This window comes from Labrus mixtus, chromosome 18 (assembly GCF_963584025.1).
Source record: "Labrus mixtus chromosome 18, fLabMix1.1, whole genome shotgun sequence".
NCBI lineage: Eukaryota > Metazoa > Chordata > Actinopteri > Labriformes > Labridae > Labrus > Labrus mixtus.
In genome coordinates this window covers 8,329,135-8,355,789 of record NC_083629.1, presented here as the reverse complement: position 1 = coordinate 8,355,789, position 26,655 = coordinate 8,329,135, and the positions used below count along the sequence as shown (strand labels likewise).

The 26,655-nt window shown below is 47.4% G+C and overlaps 3 protein-coding genes across 7 annotated transcripts in view; 1 reads left to right on the top strand and 2 right to left on the bottom strand.

The window, feature by feature from the left end:
- Window positions 1-26,655, bottom strand: part of tecpr2 (tectonin beta-propeller repeat containing 2) — a 212,003-nt gene that overhangs the window by 185,213 nt on the left and 135 nt on the right. The window lies entirely within an intron of this gene.
- On the bottom strand, window positions 1,178-2,512 carry hikeshi (heat shock protein nuclear import factor hikeshi). The gene is made up of 2 exons (XM_061063822.1): window positions 1,876-2,512; window positions 1,178-1,484 (listed from the first exon to the last, which is right to left on the bottom strand). The coding sequence occupies exons 1-2, from the start codon at window positions 2,248-2,250 to the stop codon at window positions 1,263-1,265; spliced, it is 597 nt and encodes a 198-aa protein (XP_060919805.1). The 5' UTR covers window positions 2,251-2,512; the 3' UTR covers window positions 1,178-1,262.
- On the top strand, window positions 3,295-25,669 carry heatr5a (HEAT repeat containing 5a). 5 transcript variants are annotated; one of them, XM_061063746.1, is made up of 42 exons: window positions 3,295-3,449; window positions 5,156-5,361; window positions 5,450-5,661; window positions 6,105-6,213; window positions 6,350-6,499; window positions 6,657-6,828; window positions 7,012-7,172; window positions 7,602-7,851; window positions 8,009-8,164; window positions 8,899-9,149; window positions 9,271-9,382; window positions 9,870-10,022; window positions 10,430-10,529; window positions 10,712-10,821; window positions 10,976-11,145; window positions 11,221-11,384; window positions 12,102-12,207; window positions 12,322-12,512; window positions 14,094-14,253; window positions 14,370-14,559; window positions 14,906-15,075; window positions 15,757-15,783; window positions 16,947-17,091; window positions 17,487-17,669; window positions 17,799-18,038; window positions 18,117-18,295; window positions 18,416-18,484; window positions 18,635-18,814; window positions 18,892-19,126; window positions 19,671-19,775; window positions 20,010-20,138; window positions 20,237-20,364; window positions 20,679-20,826; window positions 21,094-21,261; window positions 21,352-21,453; window positions 21,684-21,767; window positions 22,077-22,247; window positions 22,555-22,700; window positions 22,801-22,908; window positions 23,175-23,277; window positions 23,553-23,706; window positions 23,882-25,669. In XM_061063746.1, the coding sequence occupies exons 2-42, from the start codon at window positions 5,236-5,238 to the stop codon at window positions 24,033-24,035; spliced, it is 6,171 nt and encodes a 2,056-aa protein (XP_060919729.1). In that variant the 5' UTR covers window positions 3,295-3,449; window positions 5,156-5,235; the 3' UTR covers window positions 24,036-25,669. The 5 variants fall into 5 exon arrangements, with proteins under 5 accessions (XP_060919729.1, XP_060919727.1, XP_060919728.1 ...); XM_061063744.1 differs by having other exon boundaries at window positions 7,009-7,172; XM_061063745.1 differs by having other exon boundaries at window positions 3,295-3,473; window positions 7,009-7,172.

Sequence of the window (26,655 nt, the reverse complement as noted above, 5' to 3'; positions counted from 1 at the left end):
TACCAGCTCGGATAGAGTGGATAGTACAGTTTGGAGTTCTGTGCTCATGGTTTCTTTTGATTTGGAATCATCCTTCTCCACCCCAGATCCATGTCCATGAAATACAGCGAGCCAACAAATCATGACATTACTCTGGATTCAGACTTTAGCAGTCAGATCACCGATGTTACCAGAGCAGCATTTTACCATTTAAAGAACAAATCAAACCTCAGAGCCTTCATGTCCCAAACAGACACAGAGAGATGAGTCCATGCATTCATCTCAATCAGATTAGATCACTGGATGATCAAACCACCTGTAGGAAGACTTCAACTTATTCAAAGCTCTGCAACCTGACCCGTATGAGAACATCTGAAAGCATCACTCTGGTCCTCTAAACACTCCACCTGCTCCCCGAACGACACAGAACCACTTTTAAATCCTTTTACTAGTCCATAAAGTTCTCAGTGGTTCAGCTCCTGTCCACATTTCTGACCTGCTCACAGACTACTACCCGACCCGACCCGACCCGTCAGGTCTCCAGGTGGAGGTCTGTTAGCCGTACCCAGAGTTAGATCAAAGCTTAGAGAGGGGGCCTTTAGTTACTGTAGTCTTTCTCTCTCAAACAAACTACCTGTTGAACTGAGGTCCAAAACATCTGTTCTCCCAAACATACCAATAGTTACTCTGTGTGTGTGTGTGTGTGTGTGTGTGTGTGTGTGTGTGTGTGTGTGTGTGTGTGTGTGTGTGTGGCTTTATTGATTTGATTTCTGTAGAAACATTCTGTTGTTGTATTTCTATGTGTTTGACCTGACTGTAAAGCACGTTGAGCTCACCTGTAATCTGATTTATAAATTAAATTGCGACAGCTTTTAGGGATTCAGCACCCGGCTGTTAAACACTGTTTTTCTTTAGAATCAGTTTTATTGACAGCATGTTGAGTGTAACAGACTGTGAGCTCAGACAGGAAGTGTTTTCTGTAGAAGCATCAGAGAGGAAAGCTACGGAGTCCTGCGAGGTTCAGGTAGGAAAAGATAAAAAGTTGTTTGTAGATCCGGTCCCAAACATATATGTGCACATGGATTAACAATCTGTGGACGTGTTTCCTGAACTGTGGGACTGGATTAACAAACGGCTTCTTATCTGCTCTCACATGAGCCTCGCGGGGCTCCGTAGAAAGCCGACACTGAGCACGGTGAAAACTTCCGATGAGACTTTTATTAGAAGCTGCAGGCACTGAGAGGTCCGGTCTTTGGTCTGAGTCTTTAGTGTCTCTGCTCTCATCAGTTCTTCCAGAAGTTCGGGTTCTGCGCCAACCTCCTCTGGAAGTTCTCGTACCATTTGAGGATGCAGCTGGAGGGGATGAAGGTCTCTGAGGGGTTCGGGGTCATCTGAGCCTGTGTGACGGCGAAGGACGAGGCGTAGTTGTAGAGACTGTCCAGCATCTTCTGAGTGAACTGCAGGAAGGAGTCCACGGTGGACACGGCGGCGCTGGACACGGGGACCTACGGTTGTCAGGATACCAGAAATGTTAAACTTTCACATGCTACCAGCAAAAACCAAACAATATCAACAACCTGTTTCCAAACTACAGGAACAACAACAACAACAACAACAGAAGTCTGAGGTAAACAATACGGGGGCGCCTCTTATTTTGATCACCAAAAACTGAAATTGTAGAAAATGACTGAGGTTTAAACATGGCATCGAAGAAGTACTAAAACTGTTGACAACCCTGACTGCAACACAGCTCAAGTAGTTGACATAACTTAAGCCAGGCCTCTTGAAAGGAAAACAGCCAATCACAGTTTGGGATTTGGATTTCAAGAGGGTCTAGTCCACCCCTTGTCCACCCCTTGCCCCCCCCCCCCCCTCCCCCTCTGATTCGGCTCTGACCTGCTGGGAAAGCTGCTCCAGAACCTCCACGGACACCCCGACCTGAGCCACGGAGGGCGACGGGGAGGAGGCCATCATCCCGAAGGGGTGCGCGCCGCCCTCCCCTGCCTTCAGCCCGGAGATCTTGAAGATGGCGCTGGGCTTGTCGTTGGTGATGAAGCCGAGCAGCTGCCACACCGGGCCGCCGCTCACCGGGTCAGGGAAGGAGAAATAGACGGCACCGCCCATCCCGGCGGGGAACGGCACCGTGCCCAGCATGAACACCACCACATGGTTCACGTGCTCGTAGTCCGGCAGGTTGAACACGAACTTATCCGAGGCGACCTGCACCGCGTCGGTCTGCACCAAGCGACCGGCGACCAGACAGCCAAACATCCCGCTGACAGCAGCTAGCCGTAATGTAAACAGACCTAGCTTTAGCTTAGCCTGCTAGCTTGTTTAAGTGTGTTTAGTGTAGAAACACCGGACCTGCTAACGGTCCGAGTCTCAGGAGAACTCAGCGGAACTTTATCCGATTAGAGACCGAGGAACGAGTCTGTCCCTAGTATGAAGACTTTTGTACCAGGCAGGTAGAAACTTCTCGTACAGTCTGTCATGGTGGTACTGTCCACCCTCAATCTGCAGCTTCACTATCGACTCTGCGTCCTGGGTAGTGATTTGTCAAATTTTCCCTTTTTGTAACTGACAGGCAAATGTTTATTTCTTCTAAGAACATTTTAAGTACGTTTTCCTTCAGAAGTTGACGGACCACGACTCTATCTCTTACTGCTACGCTCCGTATTACCCCTGTCGGTTTAAAACAGGTTTTAATAACAACACGAGTTCAGCCTGTGAGACTGTAAACGGGGCTTATTGTCGCTGGGCTTGTTTGTTATTGGCTGTGTTCCATGATTCGACAAACGACTATAATCTCTGCCAGCCTAGCAGTAAAGGTAGCGAAGATAAGCACGACTCTAACCGGAAATAAAAAGGTGATCGACTCAAGCCCACTGCGACCCCGAATGGGACAAAACTGTAGATAATGGATGAATGCGCTGTAAGGACTTGTTTTGGAAAATGGAGGGTCCCCGATACTAGTGTGGACAAAAGTATGGGCGTTTGTCTGGTGGCTGGAGAGGTGTAAATTCATTCCCTGAGCTCAGCTGAGGTGTCCTTTGGGGCACCGAACCCCAAACAGCTCTGACACGCTCCCTGTAGCAGCCCCTCTCTGACATTAATACATGTCCACAAGTCCAATAACTAAATATTAATATTGTTCATATATGAATATATTCAAATTCCTACATTTCTTTCTCCTGGTATCAATATATTTAAGGCAATTTTGCAAATAAAATGTGTTTTTATATTCTTATAAACTTAAAAGATTTTATTTTTGAAGCGGCAACCGGATGTGCTTCTCGTACCTTCCGCGGGCTTCACTAGCTTCACTAGCGGGGTCGTTGAGCCGCGGGCAGCTCAGCTGTTTTCACGGAGACACCGAGAGCAGAAAAATAAACAGATATAAACTCTCTGCTGAGAGTTTTCTGGACTGACACACACCTGTACGGATTAACGGCTTTAACGGACACTAACGGGTAACCATTCCGCTCTTTTTTCCGGTTTGTCTCTTAACTTTTGCTCGTTAGCTCAGCCGGTTAGCCGCCCGATGCTAACAGCGGAGCGGTCTGTTTATTAAAAGATGAGTAAAGAAGTGAAAAACATTTAAATAATTGATGAGAGAGAACAGAGACAGTGTGTGTATTTACATCTGCTGCCAGCTAGCTTTAAAGTATGTTTTAATATTTAATAATGTGTTTTTTATGTGTCTTTTAACCAGGAGGCTGTCTTCATGTTTATCCTAATTATTAAAAGTAAATGTGTTTAATGTGATGATGTAGTCATTGTGAATATTTAACCTTTGATAGTCAGATTTAAATTAGACTCTGTAAAAACAACCTGGGAGACACTGAGGTTCAGATCAAACATGTTCAATTCTTAATCGATTAGTTTTTTTTAACCGATACATTTTAATGATCGACTGTTTAAATAAAGAATCGAAGATTTCACGACTTCTAGAAGACAAGAGCACTGGACGGTAGCTCCTGCACACTGTCTAAATTTCACAAAAAACATTGGCCACTTTTCCGTACAACCATCCAGCATTACGTCTAAGTGTCCACTAGAGGCTGGCTGCAGAAGCACAGGAAGTCACATACACACCCATTCTAAAAAGCCTGTTTTTACAGCACAGATTAACATGTTTACAGCCTGGTTCAAAAAAACAAATAGGTGTGATTAGCTCATGTCATAAAACTCTTTACTTTCATGAAGAGTTAACAAGTTCTGCAGTAAAGTGTCTGTTTGATCACAGCATGGATTTGTTCTGTGGGACACGAGGTTATTTATAGTCGTCCCTCATCCTCCTGCGTCTTTGTGATCTGTGTGTGTGTGTGTGTGTGTGTGTGTGTGTCATTGGAGGAGAGAGAGGAGTAGAGCTGTTGAATAATTGATGAGTTGCTCTCTTTCTCTCTCTGTCTCTCTCTCGTCCTGTTCTGGTCCCGATCCGCTCTGCTGGACCTGAATGAGCCTCAAACACTGAGCTGGTCTGTTCTGGACTCCGGAGCTCTCTCTCGCTCTCTCTCTCTCTCTCTCTCTCTCTCTCTCTCTCTCTCTCTCTCTCTCTCTCTCTCTCTTCACAGCTTGTTTTCGTTCGCTGTTTCTCTTTCAGGTCAGGTTTTTTCCCACAGAACACGTGACACTGAACAGAAGTCTGGCTTCTTCTGCATGTGAATGCAGCACGAGAACATGGCCCAGATACTGAACCTTTAGAGAGATGGTTTGGATTTTTGATTGTAGGGCTGTTCAGGGTATTCATCGATGGGACACGGTGGTGAAAATATTCTGAATACTGGCTGTAAAAGTTTGATCGTTACACCTGGCGTCAAAGAATCTGTCTGATGTTGAACGCCTGTTCACCATGTCAATAGACGGCGTTGAGTTTTTAAAGACACGGCTGTTTAAAAAGCTTTATTGAGGAACAAATGTTTAGGTGCATTTTAGGAAATGAAGGCAGCGCTGGTTTTGCAGCTGGACCTGAATTTTCAGACACCAGCATGTTGGACTGTGGGATTATCAGTGTCTTAGTTTACATTGCAGGAGTCAGTCACGCAGAGTACAGAGAGTCTAATGCAAAGATGCTGCTGAGATGCATTGTGGGAAATGTAGGAGCTGGTGTTTTTGATGTGACCCGGGAGCTCATGAACTCTCTTTGCTGAGCTTGTTTCCTCTCTCTCTTTAACAGGATTCAGAGCGATGATGAAGCAAGACAGAAGTTTTCACCTCCACTGAGAGGAGACGAAGAGGAGCTGCTGGAGGTTCAGGATGGAGCGCGCTCACAGCCTCCTGCTGAACGAGGAGGCATGCGGTCAACTGGGTGAACATCAGAGGGTGGAGTTTATCTTTGAATGGCTGAACCACCTGAAGAAGCTCCTCCCAGCCACCGACAGGGTGAGAGCTGCTCCGCCTCCTCGTTTGAAATAGAGCGGCAGATTTTAAACTTCGATGTGATCCTAACGACATCTCTTCTTCTCTCCAGGCCCACGTCAAACACAACCAGCGGCGTCTCATCGACCAGCTGTCGGCCATTCTGATTGGCTCCCCCGGGCCGCCGACCCGCTGGCTGCTGGCCCACTGCTTGGCCCTGCTCTACCGCCTGGGTGACCCTGTTCCTGCCAGCCTGATGGTTGATCGATGTAATGACATCATCCGCAGTAGAGATGACTCCCCGTCAGGCCTCCCGACCCGGCTGTAAGTCAGGCTGCGTTCAGGGCATGTAGGAAAGATGGGAAAAACAAGCTTTGAAGTCTAAACCAGCTTTTAGCTTTGGTTTGAAACTGTTTATTTTAAAAAGAAAACTTGAAAACTATTAAAAAAGGTGCTTCAAAGAATCAAAACCTTTCTGCAAGTGAAATCAAATCAAAATCACAGGTTGGTAAATACTCAAACACTGACATGTCTCACATCCGTTTGGCGTCGCATAGAGACGTGACAGTGATGTTTATGTCTTCTACAAACAGGCAGAAAGCAGAGTTCAGACGGTTTCGTAGCTTTCCTTCCACTTTTGTTTATTAAAAACAAGAAAGTACCAAACATCGGGTGTTAGTATCAAAGGTGTATCAAACAGATACTACTGTTACTAGATTCATTTGAAAGTTTAGTTGATAGTTGAAACATGTATTTTTGTGTTTCAGGGCGGCCGTGGCGTGTCTTGGCGCTCTGTTCGAGCAGCTTGGGCGGATGCTTGCCGGCTGTTTCAAAGACACGCTGACCAACCTGCTGAAGGCGATGAAGAGCGCAGAGGTTTGTCTTCAGATGTTCAAACGGGTTTCAGCAAGATGTGTTTCTTATCATTGAGCCAAACGAGAAAAGTGTCCACAAAGACCCCATGAGTCACAAAAGTTTTAACCCCCCTCCCTCCTCTACCTCCCTCTGCCAGTCTCAGGGTCGGTATGAGATCATGTTGTGTTTGGAGAAGATCCTGCAGGGTTTGGGTGTCAGCGCCGTGTCCTCTCACCGCGACGTCTACAAGGCGGCGAGAGCCTGTCTCACGGACCGGTCTATGGCTGTACGCTGCGCCTCCGCCAAGGTAACGACTGGAAACGCATCAACCCTGCTGCATATTTGACAAATCATCCACCATCTTATTCATCTATGCCCCCCCTCAAGCTCGCCCTCCATGCAGCGGTTTGTGTCTAACCTTCTCAGTAAACGTTGAGTGACGTATTTCCTCGTGTCCCTCTCAGTGTCTGCAGGAGCTGCAGCGAGAGGCGGCGTTCCTGTGGAGCAGCGAGTTGGAGAACGTGGCCACGCTGTGCTTCAGAGCGTTTGAAGGATCAAACTACAACGTCCGAGTTTCTGTCTCCAAACTGCTGGGGACTCTGCTGGCCGCTGCGGCGGAGCCCAGACAGACGGCAGGTATGATCAGCTGATTATTCACTTCGCGTTGTTCCGCTTTAGCCACAAACAGCTGGAGGAACACGTGTGTGGTGCGCCCAAATAGTGCTAAAACTACCACTGTGAGGTGACGATGGTCAGGTGGAGGAAGACATTTAGTTTGACTATCTTTCTCTCTCTATCTCTCTCTCTTTTTCCCAGCAGCCCTGAGGCCGAGTGGGCGGGGTCGGAGCTCCCTGGAGGAGGTGATGGATTTGTTGTCGGGGGGGTTTCTGCGGGGCGGGGCAGGTTTCCTCAGAGCCAGCGGAGACATGCTGAAGGGGACGAGCTCGGTGGGCAAAGACGTCCGCATCGGGGTCACACAGGTGGGTCTCCATGGCAACCAGGTCATCGCAGGAGCATGATAAAAATGGGATATTAATGATGTATTACTCCTCTTCTCCTTCTCCTCTGTACTACCTGCTTTTCCTCCTCCTGCTCTTTTCCCTCCTCCTCTTTGTTCTCCACCTCCTTCTCTTCCTTGTCCTTTTCCTTTTCCTGCTCCCTCTCCCCTGTCCTCAATTCTTCCTCCTTCCTTTCTTCCTCATTTGCCTTTACGTTCTCTTTTGCAATCCTTTTTTTCTACCCTCCTTATTCTCCTCCTTCTCCTCCTCATCCCCCTCTTCCTGATCTTCCTCCTCTTCTTTTTACTGCTTGACCTCCTTTTGCTCTCATCCTCCTCCTACCCCTCCTCCTTGTCCTCTTCCTTTTCTTTCCTTTCCCCCCCTCCTTCTTTTCCTCCTCCCCCTCCTCAGGCCTGTGTGGTCTTCGTCTCCACCCTGGGCGGCTCCTGGTTGGAGACGAACTTCCCGGCCTTCCTGTCCCTGCTGATGGAGCTGGCGTCTCATGGCAGGGCCACGCAGACTCCGGGCGATGCCGTGTTGACCCGCCGCTGCGTCTCCTTCATCCTGAGGAGCACCCTGGGGTCCCTGCTGGGGGAGAAGGCTCAGACCAACGCCGCCAAACAGCTCTGCCTTGCTGTAGCGCAGCAGAAAAAAGCTATCGGTGAGCAGAGAGGAGTACAGAGTTTTATCTGTTTTCAGGTTTACTGATTGTTGTGTTTGTTAGTGACACACAATAATCTTGTTGCAGTGGGATGTTGCGCACAGGAGGATGCAGACAGACTCTAAATCACTGCTAACTCATACATGTGTGTGTTTAGATGCAGCTCTGACTGACGGGAACGTGGAGACCAGAGTTTCTTCTGCAGACGTCTCGGCCAGTCAGCACGTGTTGGTCTGCTGTCTCCTGGAACTGGGAGGACTCATACAGGGACTGGGATCCACCGCAGCCCCCCTCCTCACAGACGGCAGCACAGGTCAGCTTCACTCCCAGATAACTGAGCAGTTTGTAGGAACATAAAAAGGTCAGAGAGAGGAAGAGAGAGGCAGGTCTGTGCTCTGAATCTGAGAGCTGCTTTCTAATGAAACACAGACTGAGGATGGATATGAGATGATCCTGCAGGAAAACTACAAAAAGCAGAAACTTGATTCGCTCCTTTAGACCTCTGCAGGGAAACCAGGGTCGTGTTTTCAGGTTTTAGTGAGGATGCTAGTCAATGCACAATCTGAAACAAGCTTTCAAAATATCTTCTCACCTAAACTGAAGACTACATCAAATTTAAGGTATTAAAGGTGTCATGGCAGCCGCTATTAACTGGTGATTTAGAGCAAGCAGCAACCTCCAGTGTTTTAAAATGAAGCAGATGCTGAAGTGTAAAATCCTGCAGTTCCTTGAGTGTCCACTAGAGGCTGGCTGCAGTAGCACAGGAAGTCACATAGGCACCCATTCAAAAAAGCCTGTTTTTACAGCAGAGATTAACATGTTTACAGTATGGTTCAAAAGAGTTGTACCGAGTTGAACCGACTCTGAACCAACACTAGGACCCGCCCAGAACCAGCCTCAGGTTCTCTTTGGTGGCAAAGTGGTTCAAGTGAACCTACAGATATGACTTTCTATTTTTAAAAACTCAACGTGAAGAAGAATCATTACACCAAAGGGAAACATACAAGTATTAATCATCGATGTGGTCTTGTTTGTTCGTCCGTGCAGCTCTCCTGGACACGGTGATCTCCGTCCTCCTCCACCCCGCCGCTTCCGCCTCTCTGGCCGCCGCCTGGTGCCTGCGCTGTGTAGCCATGGCGATGCCGTCCCAGGGATCCTTGCTGCTGGATCACTGTGCGGAGCGGCTGATGTCGCTGAAGTCTTCCCCCGAAGCTGTGGCCGGGTATGGAGCTGCTGTCGCCGCCCTGGTGGCCGCGGTGCAGCACTCCCCCTTAGGAATACCCCACACCAAAGGCATGGTGGGTAAAATACGCAGGATTATGTCGTTTTACAAACCAGACTTTCTGTCCGTAATATCACAGCTTTTATTTACATCAGGCCTTTTATTTCTCTTACTCCTTCTGACTGATGTAAATCCAGGTGGTGCTGGGTCTGGCTGAAGATCTGCTGCGTTCAGCGTCTCAGAACAGTCGTATCTCTCTGCAGAGGACTCAGGCCGGCTGGCTGCTCGTCTCTTCTCTCATCACACTCGGTAAATCTGAACTTTTCTGTTACTGTCGTGACAGACGGAGTCGTAGAGACACAGAAAGGCCGCTTCTCTACATTTATGCTAAGCTAGGCAGCTCACAGCAGGAAACATTTGCATGCTGGAAGCTGAGTGATTTTCATTTCATTTATTATACAGGAAAGTTAAAAAGTAACATTTAAGTTACAGTTTAACGGGCCTGACTCAGTTTAAAAAACTGGTTTCCAACAGGTTCCTGTTCTGCAGAACATGAAACATAAACCACAGTCATGACACATCAAGACAAACACTGAGTGAGCTGAGTGATTTTCTGGCACAACGTAATCAACTATGAAGGTGCATGAAGAGTGAAGAGGTCCAAAAGCTCCAGCAGAACTTATATTTCTGATTAGACCGACATGTTTCGGCGTGTGGCCTTCATCAGGGTCATCCGGGCCAGCATGCTTAAAATAAAAATGTGCGTGTGTGTGTGTCTGTCTGTCTGTCTGTCCAGGCCCAGCTGTCGTAGAGCATCACCTGCCCCGCCTGCTCCTCCTGTGGCGGTGTGTGTTCCCCGCCTCGCTCAGGGAGCAGGAGATGGAGCTGCGACGAGGGGACTTCTTTACGTGGCAGGTTACGCTGGAGGGACGTGCCGGAGCGCTATGCGGTCAGTCCACCCTCACGTCTCTAACGCCTGTGTGCTATAACGAATACTGCAGCTTCCTATCAAATGGTCTGACATGCTGGATTTAATCACAACATCAAGCTTTTTGATTCCTCGTTCAAACATCTGTCGTAGTTCATAACACAACATTTATTTACTGCTGAAAAAGTGTTCTGATAACAGCTCGATATGAAGCTTCATCCTCTGGACACACAGCATTAGTTATAATATAGTTATATATAAGCCTATATTATTATTAAAGTACTTTACACAAAATGTGACCGAGGTATTCAGACATCCTGGATCCTTGATATCGTGCATCAGTGTTTTAATGTAGAGACCAACACGCTGCAGTCGCTCTGAAACCAGCAGAGAAGAATTAAACAGACTTTGTTCTTGTGTCCGAACAGCCATGAAGAACCTGCTGCTGCACTGCCAGGAGCTCGTCACTGATGACATCATCAGCCGCCTGCTCACGCCATTGGCCTGCGCCATCGCCCTGCTGACCAAGTCAGTCCTGCATAGTGTGACACATCGAAAGACTAAATATCTGTGATGAAGCAAGATTTCAGAGTAGCTGCAGATCATTTCATGTTGCTTTCTGACACTGAGACCTCCTCCTCCGTGTGATGTGTGTATCTGTGTGTGTCGTATGTTGTCTCGTGTGTGTGTGTCTGTCTGTGTGTGTCCAGGTTGCCTGCCCTCCTCAGGTCTTACGGCAGCTCAGTTCGCAGCTGGTCGGTCGTCTACAGACTGAGAGTCTACGAGCTGCTCGCTCTGCTGCCTCCTCACACATACCAAGGTAACAACACTCCTCCTTCACTCCTTCCTTCATTCCTTTCTTCCCTCCTTCCAGCCTCATTTGTATCATTCCTCTATTTCTCCCTCTCCTCTCCTCTCCTCTCATCTCCTCTCCTCTCTGATATTGAACACTTCCTTTCCTCCTCCTCCTGCAGAGAGCTTTGGCCTGGTGATGAACCAGCTGGTGTCTGACCTGTCGGGTCAGGAAAACCTGAACCAGTCGTGCTCAGAGCTCACCCTGCTGCCTCCTCTCTGTCACCATGACGACCTGCCTCTGGTCGGCCCCGCCCTCCACGACACTGATCACAGATACATCGATGAACAGGTGTGAGATGTTAGCAGGACTTTAACCCTGAAACATCAACCAGTAGAGTGTTGTAATGTTAGCGTGTGTTTGCAGCTCCACGGCAGCAGTGTGGGAGGGGGCTCTCTGGATAACGACGCCTTCAGTCTTTGTGAGAGGAGTGATGAAGCTCCAGCTCCTCCTCCTCCTCCAGTCGCTCTGACCGCCGCCACCGTCCGCCTCTTTGGAGCGCTCCTCCCCCACATCATCCCCCCTCAGAGGTAACTCACCTGCTGTGACCTGTTCTTATGTGTGGGTCCTATTTTTATGCACTTTGGGAAAAAATGTCAACAATAATTGAAAAAAAAACTCAAAGGTATAAAATGATAATGAAACATATTTTAGGGTTTAAATGACAAACAGGTTCATGAAGTGTCAGTTCATTCAGGTGTCTCCTACCTTCAGATATTTTGTACTTACTTGACCTGCAGAGTCCCTTTGCACCTTTAAGAAAAAGCTAAAGACCCAGCTCTTTGTGAACACCTACGACCTTCACGATGATGACGACGATATTTAGGATGGTTTTGATGCTGATTAGAGCTCTTACAGCTGTCGATGTTTTTCTTGTTGATTAAGATATATTAAAATCCCTGAGCTCTTCCTCTGGTCACTTCCTGTCAGTACCTCTGCTCACTTCCTGTCAGCACATGTGTGTCCGATCAGACTTAAAGCTTCCTTTCTAGATCCTTGCTTGAGTTGTTCTTACTCTGATGTTCATCACTTTGGATAAAAGTGTCTGCTAAATTAATTGTAGAATTAATTAATTATTCACAGATTTCTGAACCAATAAGGCTTCAGAGTGTGAAAGTTGAGTTTAGTGTTTATAAAAGAAAGCGATCACAGCGTCATCTGCGTAGAGTAGAGTGTTTGAGATTTGAAAGATGCATGAAAGAGTTGGAAATGTTCCTGTTATAAACAAATATCTCGGGGTCTCTCAGGGTGAAGATCTTGGAGCAGTTTGTGGAAACAGTGAACCAGCTGAAGGGTCAACGCCAGCAGACCGTGCAGACACACGTCTGTGCTGCCCTCTGCAGTCTGCTCAAGGTACTACGCCTCTCTATGCTCTTTTTGATACTTTGATGTTTCACGATACTAAAGGTTTTAAAAAGTATGAAGTTGATCCAGCTAACAGACGATGAACTCTGTCCTCCTCGTCAGCACCAGGGAGGTGTGCGAGGCTCTCTGGGGCCCGAGGAGATCCGCTCCCCTGTGTTGTCTCTCCTGACGGGGGCGCTGGAGAGCGTCAGTCCTCTGCTGCGCTGCCTGGCTGCTGAAGGTCTGGCCCGGCTGCTTCAGGTGGTCGGCGACGCCGGCTTCACCGTCTCTGTCTCCCTGCTCTGCTTCGACAGGTATGAGGAATTTAACAAACAGATTCATGTAGAACTGAAACATGATTCAGTCCTCGTTAGTGGGAGATGCTGCAGTCAGTGTTTGAGTGGAACACTGGATGTTTACATGTTCATGTTATAAGTTATATTATGTAATAAAGTCTGTGACGCAGGAGTCCTGTCATTGAAAACGATTGAAATGAAAAGAAAGGCTGACTATTCTCTTTCAAGCCTCAGCAGAGACCCAGATATAATCCTGACAGAACCAGAAATAGTCCAGAACAGCTGAAAATAACTGAGAGCTGCAGAAAGGAGCCAAATATAACCTTGAGTGTTTCATCTGCTGAATCACTGAAGCTCTTCTGTTTCACACAGGGAGAGGAGCTGTTTTTTAAAAAAGCTCCACGTCGACAGAAAATGTGTCGACGCTGAGCAGAAAGACAAACAGCAACTTCAAGCCTCAGAGAGAAAACAGACATTAATAATCCAACAAGAAACAACACAACGTCAAACACCACTGTAATGATATCCATACCTGTTTCTATACCACGGCAACATAGAACAGAAGTCATAGAAAAGATGCAGATAAACTCCTAAAAACGCTGGTAAAGCTTCTGTCCTGAGACCAAGCAAATATGTTTGTCTCATATTAACAGTGTGCAGGAGTTTGTCTGCAAGAAATCCTCCAGTATTGTGTCTAGTTCCTCTGTTTTTGTTGCCGTGTTATAGATTAGGACAGGATCATCTTTATGGCCCCCTGAGGGGAATTAGTCTCAGACAGTTTCCACACAAAGCTGCAATGATGAGTGATGCAAACATTAAACAATCAAACAGAGAACAGATGAGGCAGAAAATCAAGGCGGTCTGACGCTGACACAAGAGTAAAGGTGACCTCTTTCAAATGGGCAGAAATAAACAAGGACAACTTATGTATCCGCTTCCCTGTGATAGAGCTCTCCACTTTAATAAATGTTCCATCCATCCCTCCATTTTCTTCTGCTTATCCGAGGTCGCAGTTAGTCATCCCTGAAGTTCCTCTCCCCAGCAACGTTTTTCAGCTCCTCTGATATATGTCGCACCAAACAAATAATAACAGAATGTGAACGAGCTGAAGGATAAACATGAGATGAAATTAACAGAAGCAGCTCTTGAAGAGGTGAGAATAAAGTTTTGGTCAAAGCAGGAGAAGTTAAAAAGCAACAAATCTCAAGGAGAGCAATCAAAGAACAGCGAAGAAAGTCAAACATGTTCTGATGTCGTTAGGTTTTTTACTGGATGCAGATCATCAGGGCGGCTGTGGCTTAGGGGTAGAGTCGGTCGTCTCTCAACTGGAAGGTCGGTCCTGCAGCCACATGTCCAATGTGTCCTTAGGCTGGGTGTTTAACCTCAAGTTGCTCCCACTGCTTCATCGGTGTGTGAGTGTGTATGATAGGGATAGCTATTCTGATGGTCACTGTGTATTTTCTGATCAGTCGTATCTGGTTGTGATCAGTTCTGAGGATCAGTTCTCTTGTCAGTTGAAGAACACTTGGATGAAGACTTTTTTAGTCCACTGATTTTTTAGGTCTTTGATCCAGTGTGCAGTAACTCTTCTTTGTGCAGACTGAAGACGGCTAGGGACGCGGCCTCTCGCAGTGGCTACGCGCTGGCTCTGGGGGCGCTGTACCGCTATACCGGAGGAATCAGCTCCCCTCAACACCTGTCCACCTGCCTGGGAGTCCTGTTCACCCTGAGCCAGGACAGCACCTCACCTGAGGTCCAGGTACACACGCAGATTATGCATTTGATTTATTTTGCCCTAAAAACTTTAACCTAACCTGGACTTAAACCTGACTTACCTTTACTCCTGAAACGTGTGCGTGTGTGTGTCGGGTCCAGACCTGGTCCCTCCACAGTCTGTCTCTGGTTATCGACCTGTCTGGCGGTCTGTATTGTGCCCATGCCGAGCCGTCCTTCACCCTGGTGCTCCGCCTTCTGCTGTCAGCTCCGCCCACTCACCCAGAGGTGCACCACAGCCTTGGACGCTGCCTGCACGCCCTCATCACCTGCCTGGGCCCCGACCTGCAAGGTACCGCTCACTGCACACCTGAGAACACACAGAGGAGGTTTGAGGACGAGTAATAGAGATATGTCTGCGTAGGCGCAGTGTGTGTGTGTGTGTGTTTCGTTCAGGTGAAGGTGCAGCAGGTGGTGTGTGTCTGTGTTCAGGTGAAGGTGCAGCAGGTGATGTGTGTGTGTGTGTGTGTGTGTTCAGGTGAAGGTGCAGCAGGTGATGTGTGTGTGTTTCATTCAGGTGAAGGTGCAGCAGGTGATGTGTGTGTGTGTTCGTGTTCAGGTGAAGGTGCAGCAGGTGATGTGTGTGTGTTCGTGTTCAGGTGAAGGTGCAGCAGGTGATGTGTGTGTGTTTCATTCAGGTGAAGGTGCAGCAGTGTCCGTTCTGCGCTCCAGCTGTCTGGTTGGATGTGGCGTGATGCAGGACGGTCCAGACTGTCTAGTTCAGGCCCGATCCATCTCCTGTCTGCAGCAGCTGCACATGTTCTCCCCTCCTCACGTCAACCTGGCCACCCTCGTACCTGCACTCTGTGTGAGTACACCTGAGCTACACCTGAGCTTACTGACTTCAGTTTTCCGTGCACTATGGTTCAAGACTCAAAGAATTTTTACTGTGAAGTAAAATCTACAGAGATACCCGAAGTCTATGAAGTAATTAAAATCAGATGTTAGATTTGTTTGGACCAGAGAAGGTAGGCGGTTTTAAGGCACCCCCACACGGCCGTTTTGGACGCCCCACGGTTTGCCAGATATGAGAGCAGTTATCAGGTCAAACCAACAGGTGTTGCAGTGATGGAAGCGGGCAAGAGAAGTGGTTCAGATAGAAGTGATTGTACCCGACCTAAAAAGCCTCTGCATGTTTCTAATAAGCTCCACGAGCAGAAACGTGCTCAAACTAGGATCAATATTGGAGATGCTTTTGAAAAATGGAGAGAGGTTAGAACACAGAAAGGTTTACAGACCGATGCAGAGCTGGATAAACACTGAAGCTTCAGTGTTCACCACACATCTAGAGAGGAGGGGGCGGGGGTAGACAGCTCTCTACAATGTTTAGAATCTGGACTGCAGTACCCATTTGAAACACTAGGTGTCAGATTTACATACTGCTCCTTTAATTTCAGGAGAAATCCTTCAGATATTTTCAGGAATGCAGATGTGAAAGCAGCTGTGTTGAGTCAGCAGTGTGTTGTTGACCCTGTTTTATGTCTTGCAGGAGATCTTGTTGGATTATTCCATGTTGGTAGGTTTTCTGTGAAGCTGCTGTTTGTCTCACTTTTTGTTGGTGTGAAGTTTTTAAAACACTTCTTTATTTTAACACGGTTTTCTTTAATTGTGAAGCCTGACAAACTGTTTCATTTTGCACTAAACGTTTAACATCCTTCTGTTTGAGTTCTGATGCTCATAAACTCATGTTTTTGTCTCTTTTCTTTAAATGGCGTTTCACAGCAGCTAACTCAATAACACAACATTTCTTCTTATGTTGAACCACTCTGCCCACAGCTTTCCATTCAAACACCGGTTTATGTGTGGGGACAGTTTCTCCGTGTTTCCTCCAGACAGAGCTCAAACATGCACATAGAAATGCTGAACTGTATTAGTTTGAGTATTTAAATCTGAATGATCTTCCAGGTTATCGTGTTGTGTCTTAAACCGCCGTAACATGACGCAGACGGAGAGATTTATCGCCGACTCTGTTAGATATTAAAATATTCAAGAGATAAAAAACGATTTAGGGAGATTCATTCATACAGAAGCATATTCTTTGTTGCCTACATAATGTTTTTTGTTAAATACGGCTGTCGGGGCGCCGGTGACTTAGTCGTTGTTGCGCCCCCCCTCCAATGTTCAGATTCAGTTTAGTCCTCATGGCAGGTGGCCCAGGTGACCGTTCTTTGAGCTGTTTGACTTCAGTTTGGGATCCCTAACCACTTCCTGTTTCTGTGCTTAACTTCCTGTCCTAACCTTCCATCTACCAGAAGGGCCTTACTGTATTTCAAAATAAAAGCACACAGCAAGTAAAGTACTCTCAGCTAAAGACAGGACAGACCTTCAAAATAAAAGCCTCACAACTTTAATTTGAAAGCAAATTAACATTAAAGTAATTTAATTAATATTTAAACAACTAAGATTCAATTTATCTCAACAAAAATAGTTTGTGAGTCTGGAGGAAACACCGCCCATCTTTACCTGCATGTCTCCTGTGAGAAACATAAACCTGCTCACAGAGTTCAGCTGGTGACCTCATAACGACTCCTCTGTCTGTGTGTGTGCGCGTTTGTGTGTGTGCGCGTTTGTGTGTGTGTGTGTGTGCGTGCGTTTGTGCGTGTGTGTGTGTGTGTGTGTGTGTGTGTGCGTGCGTGTGCGTGCGTTTGTGCGTGTGTGTGTGTGCGTGTGCGTGCTCAGGCTCACCTGTGCAGCTCCTACCTCTGTCTGCGGCGGGCGGTGGTTGCCTGTCTCCGTCAGCTGGTGCAGCGGGAGGCTGTGGAGGTTTCTGAACACGCCGTGACGCTGGTCAAAGAGCTGCCGAGACGAGACAACACTCAGCTGGGTGAGATGAACACGAAGTCTGCAGGAGAAACTCCAGACTCTGCGATTATTATTACTGATCCACTCGTCAAGTTTTATTTAAAAAGCTCCAAATTCTATCAAACGTTTTCTGCGGACACGTTAACTGTTGTGACTATCTTCTTATGTTTCTTAAACGTGCGTCTTTTATAACCACGTCAGAACGTCAACGTTTTACACGTCTAGTCAGATCGGTACTGCACGCACGAATGCACACTAAAACGACCTCTGTCACGCGGTGCATAGGAGTTCTGTTTTTAATGCCTTGCTAACAAACAGGTTTCTATCTCTGTCCTCTGATTTTACTTGAATCACATCAAAGTTTAGCTCAGAGAAAATAAAAAAAATTTACACACTGACTTCTCCGCTCCTGTACAGACGTGACCATAAAGGAGGTGGGTCTGGAGGGAGCTCTGTTCACTCTGCTGGACCGGGAGTCAGATCCGGGTCTGAGGAGGGACATCCAGGAGACTCTGGTCCACATGATGACGTCCAGCGCTACCAGCGGGAAACTGGGACACTGGCTCAAACTCTGCAAGGACGTCCTGTCTGCAACCACAGGTGGGTGTCGGGACATTATCGTCTCTGTGGTTAGAAGCTGCTGCTTACACGTTTCCTGCAGCAGGTGAAGGGCGTTTACCTTTGTACACGTTTGCGTTTCATCGTGTCTAACACCCTGTCTCCCCTCAGACTGTTCGTCTCCCGTGGAGGCGAGTCAGGAGGACGAGGAGGCGGACCCCGGCAGAGACGACGACTCGTCTGCCTTCAAAGCTCGGTCCGAGTCTGGCGGCCCGTTCACGGCGCTGCGCTGGGCCACGCGCCGCTTCGCCATGGAGTGTGTGTGTCGCATCATCGCTCAGTGTGAGAGCTCTGACCCCGCCCACTTTGACATGGTTCTGGCTCAGGAGAGACGCCTGCACGAGTCCACAGGTAAGACCCCCCCATCACCACCACGGTTCAGTTTGTGTCTTCAATCCCTGCAGCCCACCCTCACCTGTCCCTCCGCAGACTTCCTGGTCCTCCATCTTGGTGACCTGGTCCGTATGGCGTTCATGGCGGCGACCGATCACAGCGATCAGCTGCGCCTGGCGGGACTTCAGACGCTGCTGGTCATCATCAGACGCTTCTCCGCCATCCCTGAACCAGAGTTCCCAGGTCACGTGATCCTGGAGCAGTACCAGGCCAACGTAAGGACGCCACTGATAGAGCACACCACTGATAGAGCACGCCACCGTGTTTTAGTAAAGAAAATAATTGATGTTTGTATTTGTGCGTGTGTGTTTGTATATGTGTGTGTGTGTGTGCAGGTTGGAGCTGCTCTCAGACCAGCCTTCTCTGCAGACGCTCCTCCAGATGTCACAGCCAAAGCCTGTCAGGTGATCAGTCATCAGTAAACGTTCATGTTTCTGTTCTAGTTGCTCTCAGGTAGATTCTCAGCTGCTGTCTCTGCTGAGTCGTTCTGCTCTCCAGGTAACTCAAACATTACCTGATCATACCTGAGCTCCTCCCTCGTCCTCTCCTCTCAGGTGTGCAGCGCCTGGATCGCCAGCGGTGTGGTGAGCGACCTGCGTGACCTGCGGCGAGTCCACCAGCTTCTCGCCTCCTCATTGGCTAAAGTTCAGTCAGGTAGGGACACCTGCAGTCAGCTGTACAACGAGGCCACCGCTACCATGGAAACGCTGGCTGTGCTGAAAGCGTGGGCCGAGGTGGGTGACTGTTTCAGTGTTTATGTTTAAAGGAATGATTCAGGTATGAGGTGTTTTAAGCTCCTCCCCTCTCTCAGGTTTACATCGTCGCCGTGGAGAGGAGCACACAGAAGGAAGCTCCTGATAGGACGGCTGATCTGTCGGTCTCTTCTTCAGCCAATGTCAGCTCAGGCTCGGAGTCAGGAGAGGCGGGCCTTCTTAAGTTGGTCCAGTCAGATCTGTCCACACTTAGCCGTCTGTGGTTGGCGGCGCTGCAGGACTACGCTCTGTTGACCCTCCCACACGAGTACGCATCACAGCTACCTGACACAGGTAAGATGGAGTTAACCAGTTATATATCATCATTTCTCACTGTGTTAATTTGTTGGTCTCTGATGTAAAATCAGTGCTCCTCCAGCCAATGACAGCGCAGCAGGTGAGTTTAGGAGAGGATACAATTCAGTGATTGGATGGGATTCAAACCGGTGAATATGACGGACGTGGACGTAGCAGCAAAGAAGAGAAAATATAATCACAGTGAGGAGAAACACCAAGTGGATAAAGCTTGTTCTAAAACGAGAGTGAACCTTGTGCAGGCTTTTACCCGTGGACGTGGAGTTGGTCTACTTCCTGTTGGACAGGAAGGTGACAAACACCGGTGGTTAGCTTGTGCTAGCGTGCGTTAGCTTGCAGTGTAGCTACAAGCAGTAAACGTACACACTACATCCTGCAGGGGGCGGGGCTTCTGGGGGCGGTGAATCCAGGAGGAGGGGCCCACTTTGAATGTTCGCTTTACAAACTGCTACCAGCATTTCTACTCCACCTTTAAAATAATAATAATAACAACATGTTTCTCCTCCTCCTCTTCCTCCTGCAGGAGGTTCTTTCTACACAGCCGAGACGTTGAAGCAGGCCAGAGCTCATTACACCTCCTCCTGGGCTCCCATCCTCCACGCCACCTCCCTCTGGCTCCACAGCACCGGTAAGTCCTCCTCCTTGTCCTCCTCTTCTCCTCTTCCTCCTCCTCCTCCTCATTGTCCTCCTCCTCCTCTTCCTCCTGTCCCTCCTCTACCTCCTCCTCTTCCTCCTCCTCCTCCTCTTCCTCCTCCTCCTTGTCCTCCTCTTCCTCCTCCTCCTCCTCTTAGCTCTTCTATTTGATGTAATATGTAAAACCTTTCAGATGTTCGACAGCGTGATGTCACTGTTTGTGTTAAAGGTTTCTTAATGCCGGACGATTCGCCTGCAAACCTGTCCAGACCGGCCACGCCCACCTCCATGGGACACACCGTGGGCGGGGCCAAGAGTCCAGAGGACATCAACTCAGACAGACTTCATCTCATACTGGGTACAGAACTGTTATCAAATCAAAACACACATAGGACACATGTTGTCAACAGCACTGGGGTTAAATTGTGATTTTTCTTTATGGGGTTTGGTTCTCAGGGATCAGCGTGGAGTTCCTTTGTTCTCCGCACTCTGAGGACCAGATGGAGAACATCACTTCCTGTCTGCGGGCTCTGCAGGCGCTGCTCGACGTCTCATGGCCTCGAGCCAAGATTGGAAACGACCAGGTGAGACCCACATGTACCTGAAACCTCGTCTTCAGAGTGGATGTATTTTTATTAAATGGTCAAAAATTTAGAAAATTATATATACGTATTTTTACACTGTATTTTGAGTTACAGACGAACTCACTGTTCCCCTACCTGTCTGTCTCTCTCTCACTGTCTACCTGTCTTTGTCTCTCCCCTGTCTACCTGTCTGTCTCTCTCTCCCTGTCTGTCTCTCTCTCTCTCTCTCTCCCTGTCAACCTGTCTCTCTCTCCCTGTCAACCTGTCTCTCTCTCTCTCCCCTGTCTCTCTCCTGTCTACCTGTCTCTCTCTAGGCTCTGAGCGTGGAGCTGCTGAGCGTCCTCCACAGGCTGATGGTCACCAGAGAGTCGGTGTACATTCAGCTCGCCGTGTTGGATTTACTGCGTCAGATCGTGACGGCGGCTCAGGAGCACGTCAGAGAGAAACGCCACAGCGCTGAAGGTGAACTCACTTTTCTCTATTGATTCAGGAGAGCAGTATGGCAGCCCATCAGGACCAATACTGCACACACTTCTATTTTCCATTTTTCAAAACATCACTCTGTTTTCTATGTTTTGAAAAATGGAAAATAAAAGTGTGTCCTTGTTGAATCGGGACAAAAAAACACTGAAAAGGAGGCGATAAATTAAAATAAAAAAATATCTATTAAACTTCAAGTCCACGTCCCAGAGGCTGATTGTTTTTGTTTCAAACTTTATTGTTCCACAGTGGACGACGGTGCGGCGGAGAAGGAGACGCTGCCAGAGTTCGGAGAGGGTCGGGACACCGGCGGTTTGATTCCCGGACACTCGCTGGTGTTTGGAGCGCTGGAGCTGTGCCTCTGTGTGCTGGTCCGGAAACTTCCACAGCTCAGCCCTAAACTGGCCAGTCCCACTGGTACGAGGAGGAGGAGAAAGAGAACCTGTTTTTAGTGTGCAGGTGAACTGTATGTGAGTCACTCAGAACTCTGTGTGTGTGTGTGTTCAGGTCCTGGAGGATCAGTCTGGAGTTTGACGGACAGCGACTGTCAGCTTGTGGCCTCGGCGCTGTGTGTCCTCTCTGAGCTGCCGTCGGTCTGCTCTCCAGAGGGTAAGAGCATAAAATATACATTCTCTAATTTTTGTCCCTGACAGGCTCCGGTAGTTATTCTAAGAGTGTGACATCATAAAAGAGCCTTTTTATTACAGAGGAAGATGATTTTTTTAACAGCTGTTACATCACTCTCTAGAGAGTTTTTGTTTCTCTTTAGCAGAAATATGAAAGTTAGCTTCATAAATTAGTTTACTATTTAACTTTGAAGGTTATTTCTCCAACTGCAGGCAGCGTGTCCATCCTCCCCACAGTCCTCTACCTGCTGCTGGGAGTCCTCAGAGAGCTCGTCCACCAGCCCAGCACACACACGGGTAACACACACACACACACACACACACACACACAACACTGGTAACACACACACACACACACACACACACACACACAACACTGGTAACACACACACACACACACTCTCTTCCCTTCTCTGTCGCAAACCGGCGAGGTTGGCCATTTGCATGAGGTCAAAGAGGGGCATTCTGGGAGAGGATGATGATGCAGCAATATAGTTCAATTTAAGTAGAAACACAAAAGGACGACCACAGGTACCTTAAATAAGTCCTTAAGTACGGTATGATTAACACTGCTCTTGTATCTTTTTTTCCCTGATGCCCTGGCAGCGGTCTCAGTGGGCGGGGGCAGTGCCAGTCTGAGCGTGGTGATCCAGGCAGCTCTTCAGGCCCTGAAGTGTGTTGTGACGTCTCCGATGAGCCGGCAGGAGAAGAGCCGAGGAGCCTGGAACGTTCTGCTGAGATCTGCTCTGAACACACTGCTCGGACTGTGGGACGCAGGTACGCACACACGCACGCACGTACGCACAAACTCACACACGCATACACACACACACACACACACACACACACACACTGTAAATGTCCTGTATTATATCTGCACTAAGAAATGCTTTACCGTTTAACAATTTGAATAAAAAAAAAGGATAAATAGAAAAAATGAAGAGGTCCTAATATGGCTCCCTGAGGTGCACCATATTGGATTATATTTATATTTGATTAATAACCAGTAATGAGTGCATGTTGTTTATAAAAATGGGCATAGTTTTGGTAAACATTAGTGAATATAACTTTTTTGTATTTTCAGGAGACCGTGCAGTGGATCAGGTGAGTCTGCTCACCGCTCTCACCGTCTTCCTGTGCTCTGCCGGTCCTGACGTCTGCACCGTCGAGCCTCTGCACATGCTCAGTCTGCAGCGCTTCACCGCCAGCATGGAGGCCAAAGACCCGCTGGTCAGTAACATTTCATGCTTCTTAATTTATTGTGAAAATACTTTAAAAATAAAGGTTTTAGGGTGATTATTAAGTTATCCTCCTCCTCTCTGTGCTGCAGGTCGTGAGTCGCTGTTATCAGCTGTTGACGTCAGTGTTTCAGGCTCCGCCCACCGTGGCCGTCCCATACATCCAGGCGCTCGGACCGCCGCTGGTTCAATTCCTCCAGGTACTGAACGGTTGTGAGAGAGATTTGTTTTTAATCAGAGCTGCAGTGAGTCCTGAGGCCCATTTCAGTGAGCAGGTTTAGTGCAAACACGGAGTCTGTTCATCTGAAATTAGGGAAATTCTGGGTTTACCGTTTTAGAAAGGGAGGTCACTTAAACACGAGAAAGAGACTGAAGTCCGTGCCAGAATGAGAGGATGATTTATGTATTTTTCAGAAGGATTCTTTAACCATTGATGATGATGATGTCATCACACAATGTGTTTCAGAGGGTGGAGAGGAGTCGTCCTCAGAGTCCGGAGGAACTGCTGGGAGTCCTGGAGGGAGTCCGAGCCATGGAGGCGCTGATCCAGGCTGCAGACGAGTCCCAGCGTGAGTCCCTGCGAGAACTCAAGAGTTTATGTGATGAAGAGGAGGATGTAAAAGTCTCTGTAGAGTCTGCTCAAACTCTCTTTTACTGTCTACTCATCTCTAAGTGTCGTCAAGCAGAGAACAGAGGAGTCTGAAACACTTTTAACACTGTGTATCACTTTTACCACTTTTCCACCTGGTCAGCACTCAGGTGTCCACATTGAATCTTAGGTCGTACACCTTCATTCCTTGAGTCGTGTGTGATTCAGGACTTAGCCTCTGTTTTCTGTCTGCAGGTCCTCAGCTGGTGGCCGTCTTGTTGCCCCTCCTCATCTCCTTCCTCCTGGATGAAAACGCTCTTGGCTCCGCCCCCGCTGCGTCCCGTTCTTTGCACGAGGCAGCACTCAAAGACCTGATGCGCCTCGGCCCCCAGCACTCAGCCGTCTTCAGGTAAAACTGAAAATACAGTTTATTTATTTTGTATTTAAAGGAGCAGTATTTAACTCTGACACCTAGTGTTTAAAATGGGTACTGCAGTCCAAAGTCTAAACATTAGAGAGCTGATATTTAGAGGTATAAATGCGACTTTTTAAAATCTTATATTGATGAGTTATTTGTCCCTCAGGTCTCTCATCTCGTCGTCTCCTCACCTGAAGTCTCGTCTCGAAGCCGCCGTCAAAGGAAACCAGGAGAGTCTGAACGCTAAAGCTGGCAGCGCTAACCCCCGCAGCGCAGCCAAGTCCTCCCCCAGCATCACGCTCAAGACCAACTTCCTGTGAAGACGGCTGCGACGGCATTTTGATGTCACGTCACCATCGTACCGCGCTGCATTCACTGTCCCCCGGGACAAACGGTACTGTTGGTGTCAGTAATGAAATTTGCGAGGGTGTGCGACACGCCGACATGTTGGAACGATGACAGTAGACAAGAAAGACACGTTATGACATCATTTCCTCTTTCCTCTTTGGACTACAATCTGTGATGTCATCAGGACTCCTCCAACATGGCGGTGTTCTGATGTTCCACACGCTGCATGTCACTGTAGATCACTTTCTTCTCCATAAGCGTCACTCGTACACTCTGCTGACCGTTTCCTCTCATAGAGCCTCTGATGCCATCGACTCACTGATCGATTGATCGTGTCTGGGAGGAAGGAAACAGCTCAAACTCTGGTGGAGCGTTTGGGAAACGTTCAGCAGGGACGATGTTGATCAGGGCATGAAATCAAAACAGAAACGTGTTTTTAACGTTGAACATGAAGACGTGGAGGTCGTGAAAATGTTCTATATCACGTGTTTTCAAACGATACAATCTTTTATCTTCATGATCGATTAGGATTTAAAAACAACTGATGACTCTTTAGTGGGTGTGTAGGACTTGTATTCCTGTTACCGTGGTAACAAACAGGTATCAACATTGTTTGATTTTAATCATATCGAAGTTTAAATTCTGGTCTCGTGACGACACTACAGACGGCTGCTTAAAGGAGAAGTTTTTTTATATTTCACATGAAACACTTTGAATAAAACTTTATCGATTCAGAGATCTGTGACATTCCTGTTTGTTAGGGAGGGAAACGTTTCAATCGCAGAATCAGACGTTCAGACTGACGATTGTGAACGAATCAGCCTGTTAGAGGTCAAACTTCTTAGATTAAAGTTTGAAATGTACGGTGGCTGTGAAGTGCAAAACTAACTTGCAAAGTGTGTCGTTAGTAAATTTGTCTCAACGCTCGTAAAATCGTTTCACATTTTGTTGGTTTGTTTTGCACTTCTCAGCCACTGTAGAAATTAAGTGAAAAACAAAAAGGTGAAATTAAAATTGTAAAAGTTTATTCTGTCTTTAATTCAGATCTGTCTTGTTAGAAAGTTTTATAATGGTCCAGAGTGTAATAAATATAACAGAAACTTTGTAACGTAGACGGAGTGGCTTCGACCAATCACAGGACAGCTTGACTCCTCCCACCTGGCTCTCCAGGTACGACTGAACTAAACAAGCAGCGGCAGATCGACGGTGTGTTCAGGTGTGTCAGTTAATAAACTAACCTGTTAGTGAATGTGAAATACAGAGGAGGAGTCAGACAGTGAACGCATCGTGAAGAGCATTTTATTTTTATAGTGATGTGAGGATTTAACAACACTGTGATGGATGTGTTACGGTGGCCTGTGAGGGACACTTAGTCATCAGCGCACTTTAGTTTAACAAACACTACATAATCACGTCAACCACGTCGTGTAGAATGTCGAGAATTAATCGTCTGAATGTGAACGTTCAAACAATTCATGATGTCATCATAAAACAAAAATCAATAAAGATTCACCTGCACTACGAAGACGACTGTGTGTACAGGTGTGTGTGTTTCTATGTGTTGTTTTCTAACAGCTGAGACTCAATAAAAACCTTTTTCTTCAAACGCCGCTCTCACGCTTCTTCATTTGTATCAAACACTGAAGATTCATCTTTTCTGTAACGTCCAGAAGATTTAAAGAGTGAAAGACACGAAATATCGTCTGAAAGTTTTTTTATTTTTAAACCAGACGACAGCCACAGGAGCCTCTCTGTGAAGCTGCACAGACCTGCACTTTAAATTTCACTTTATAATACAGAAAAATTAATTCATACACGAACAGCTCAGCGACTTTGAAGGTCACATCTGATGCTAAATCCACTTCCCCATGTTCCTCTTAACTCTAATATGTGTCTCTAGTCCGTCTACAAACCCCCCAAAGATGAGAAAAGTCCATCCTCTCTGTCTTTTGCCTGCTCCACTTTTCAGAAAATGTGTGCTCAAACAAGCTGTTTGGAGATTTTCCCTTCATGACATCACAAAGGGCAGTAACCCCTCCCCCAGGTGGGTGACACTCCCCCAACTAGGTGTTTGTTCTGCCCTCTGAGTCTGCCTTCTCACCGTAAACAATAGGACATGGAGCGAGAAAGCCCGAGCCACCCAAGCCCTTCCAGAGAGGGGGCGTGGTCAGACACAGCTCATTTACATTTAAAGGTACAGACACAGAAACAGTCTGTTCTGATCAGGGCTGAAATAGAGGGGTTTATAGACATGATCAAATACAGGATCAGAGTGGATTTAGAACAAGAAACTTCACACACATGTTTTGAAGAGCTCTGAGACTTATTTACACTGGATGAAGAGGAGCAGAATATGTCACCTTTAAGATAAAAGCAGAGAAAAATAATTTTAAAGGCTTTATATGCGATTTTTTGATCCAGCAGATGTCGCCCTTGAGCACCAGCATGAAACCAAAACAACTTGCGGTGCATTGTTGTGTTAGCATGCTAATGCTAACGATCTTTATTATGCTCGTATCTTCACACTGCATGTAAATTTACCCGAAATGAGCGTGGTCTAGAAACACAGTAAAGCAGTGAGTACAGTATGTT

What these genes read in the sequence shown, in the direction of transcription:
- heatr5a (XM_061063744.1), top strand. Translation starts at nt 5,236, where the DNA reads ATGGAGCGCGCTCACAGCCTCCTGCTGAACGAGGAGGCATGCGGTCAA. An exon ending in ACGTGCCGGAGCGCTATGCG is followed by an intron (nt 10,023 to 10,429) that starts GTCAGTCCACCC and finishes GTGTCCGAACAG; the next exon opens with CCATGAAGAACCTGCTGCTG. An exon ending in ACGAGACAACACTCAGCTGG is followed by an intron (nt 17,092 to 17,486) that starts GTGAGATGAACA and finishes GCTCCTGTACAG; the next exon opens with ACGTGACCATAAAGGAGGTG.
- hikeshi (XM_061063822.1), bottom strand. Translation starts at nt 2,250, where the DNA reads ATGTTTGGCTGTCTGGTCGCCGGTCGCTTGGTGCAGACCGACGCGGTG. An exon ending in TGGAGCAGCTTTCCCAGCAG is followed by an intron (nt 1,485 to 1,875) that starts GTCAGAGCCGAA and finishes TGACAACCGTAG; the next exon opens with GTCCCCGTGTCCAGCGCCGC.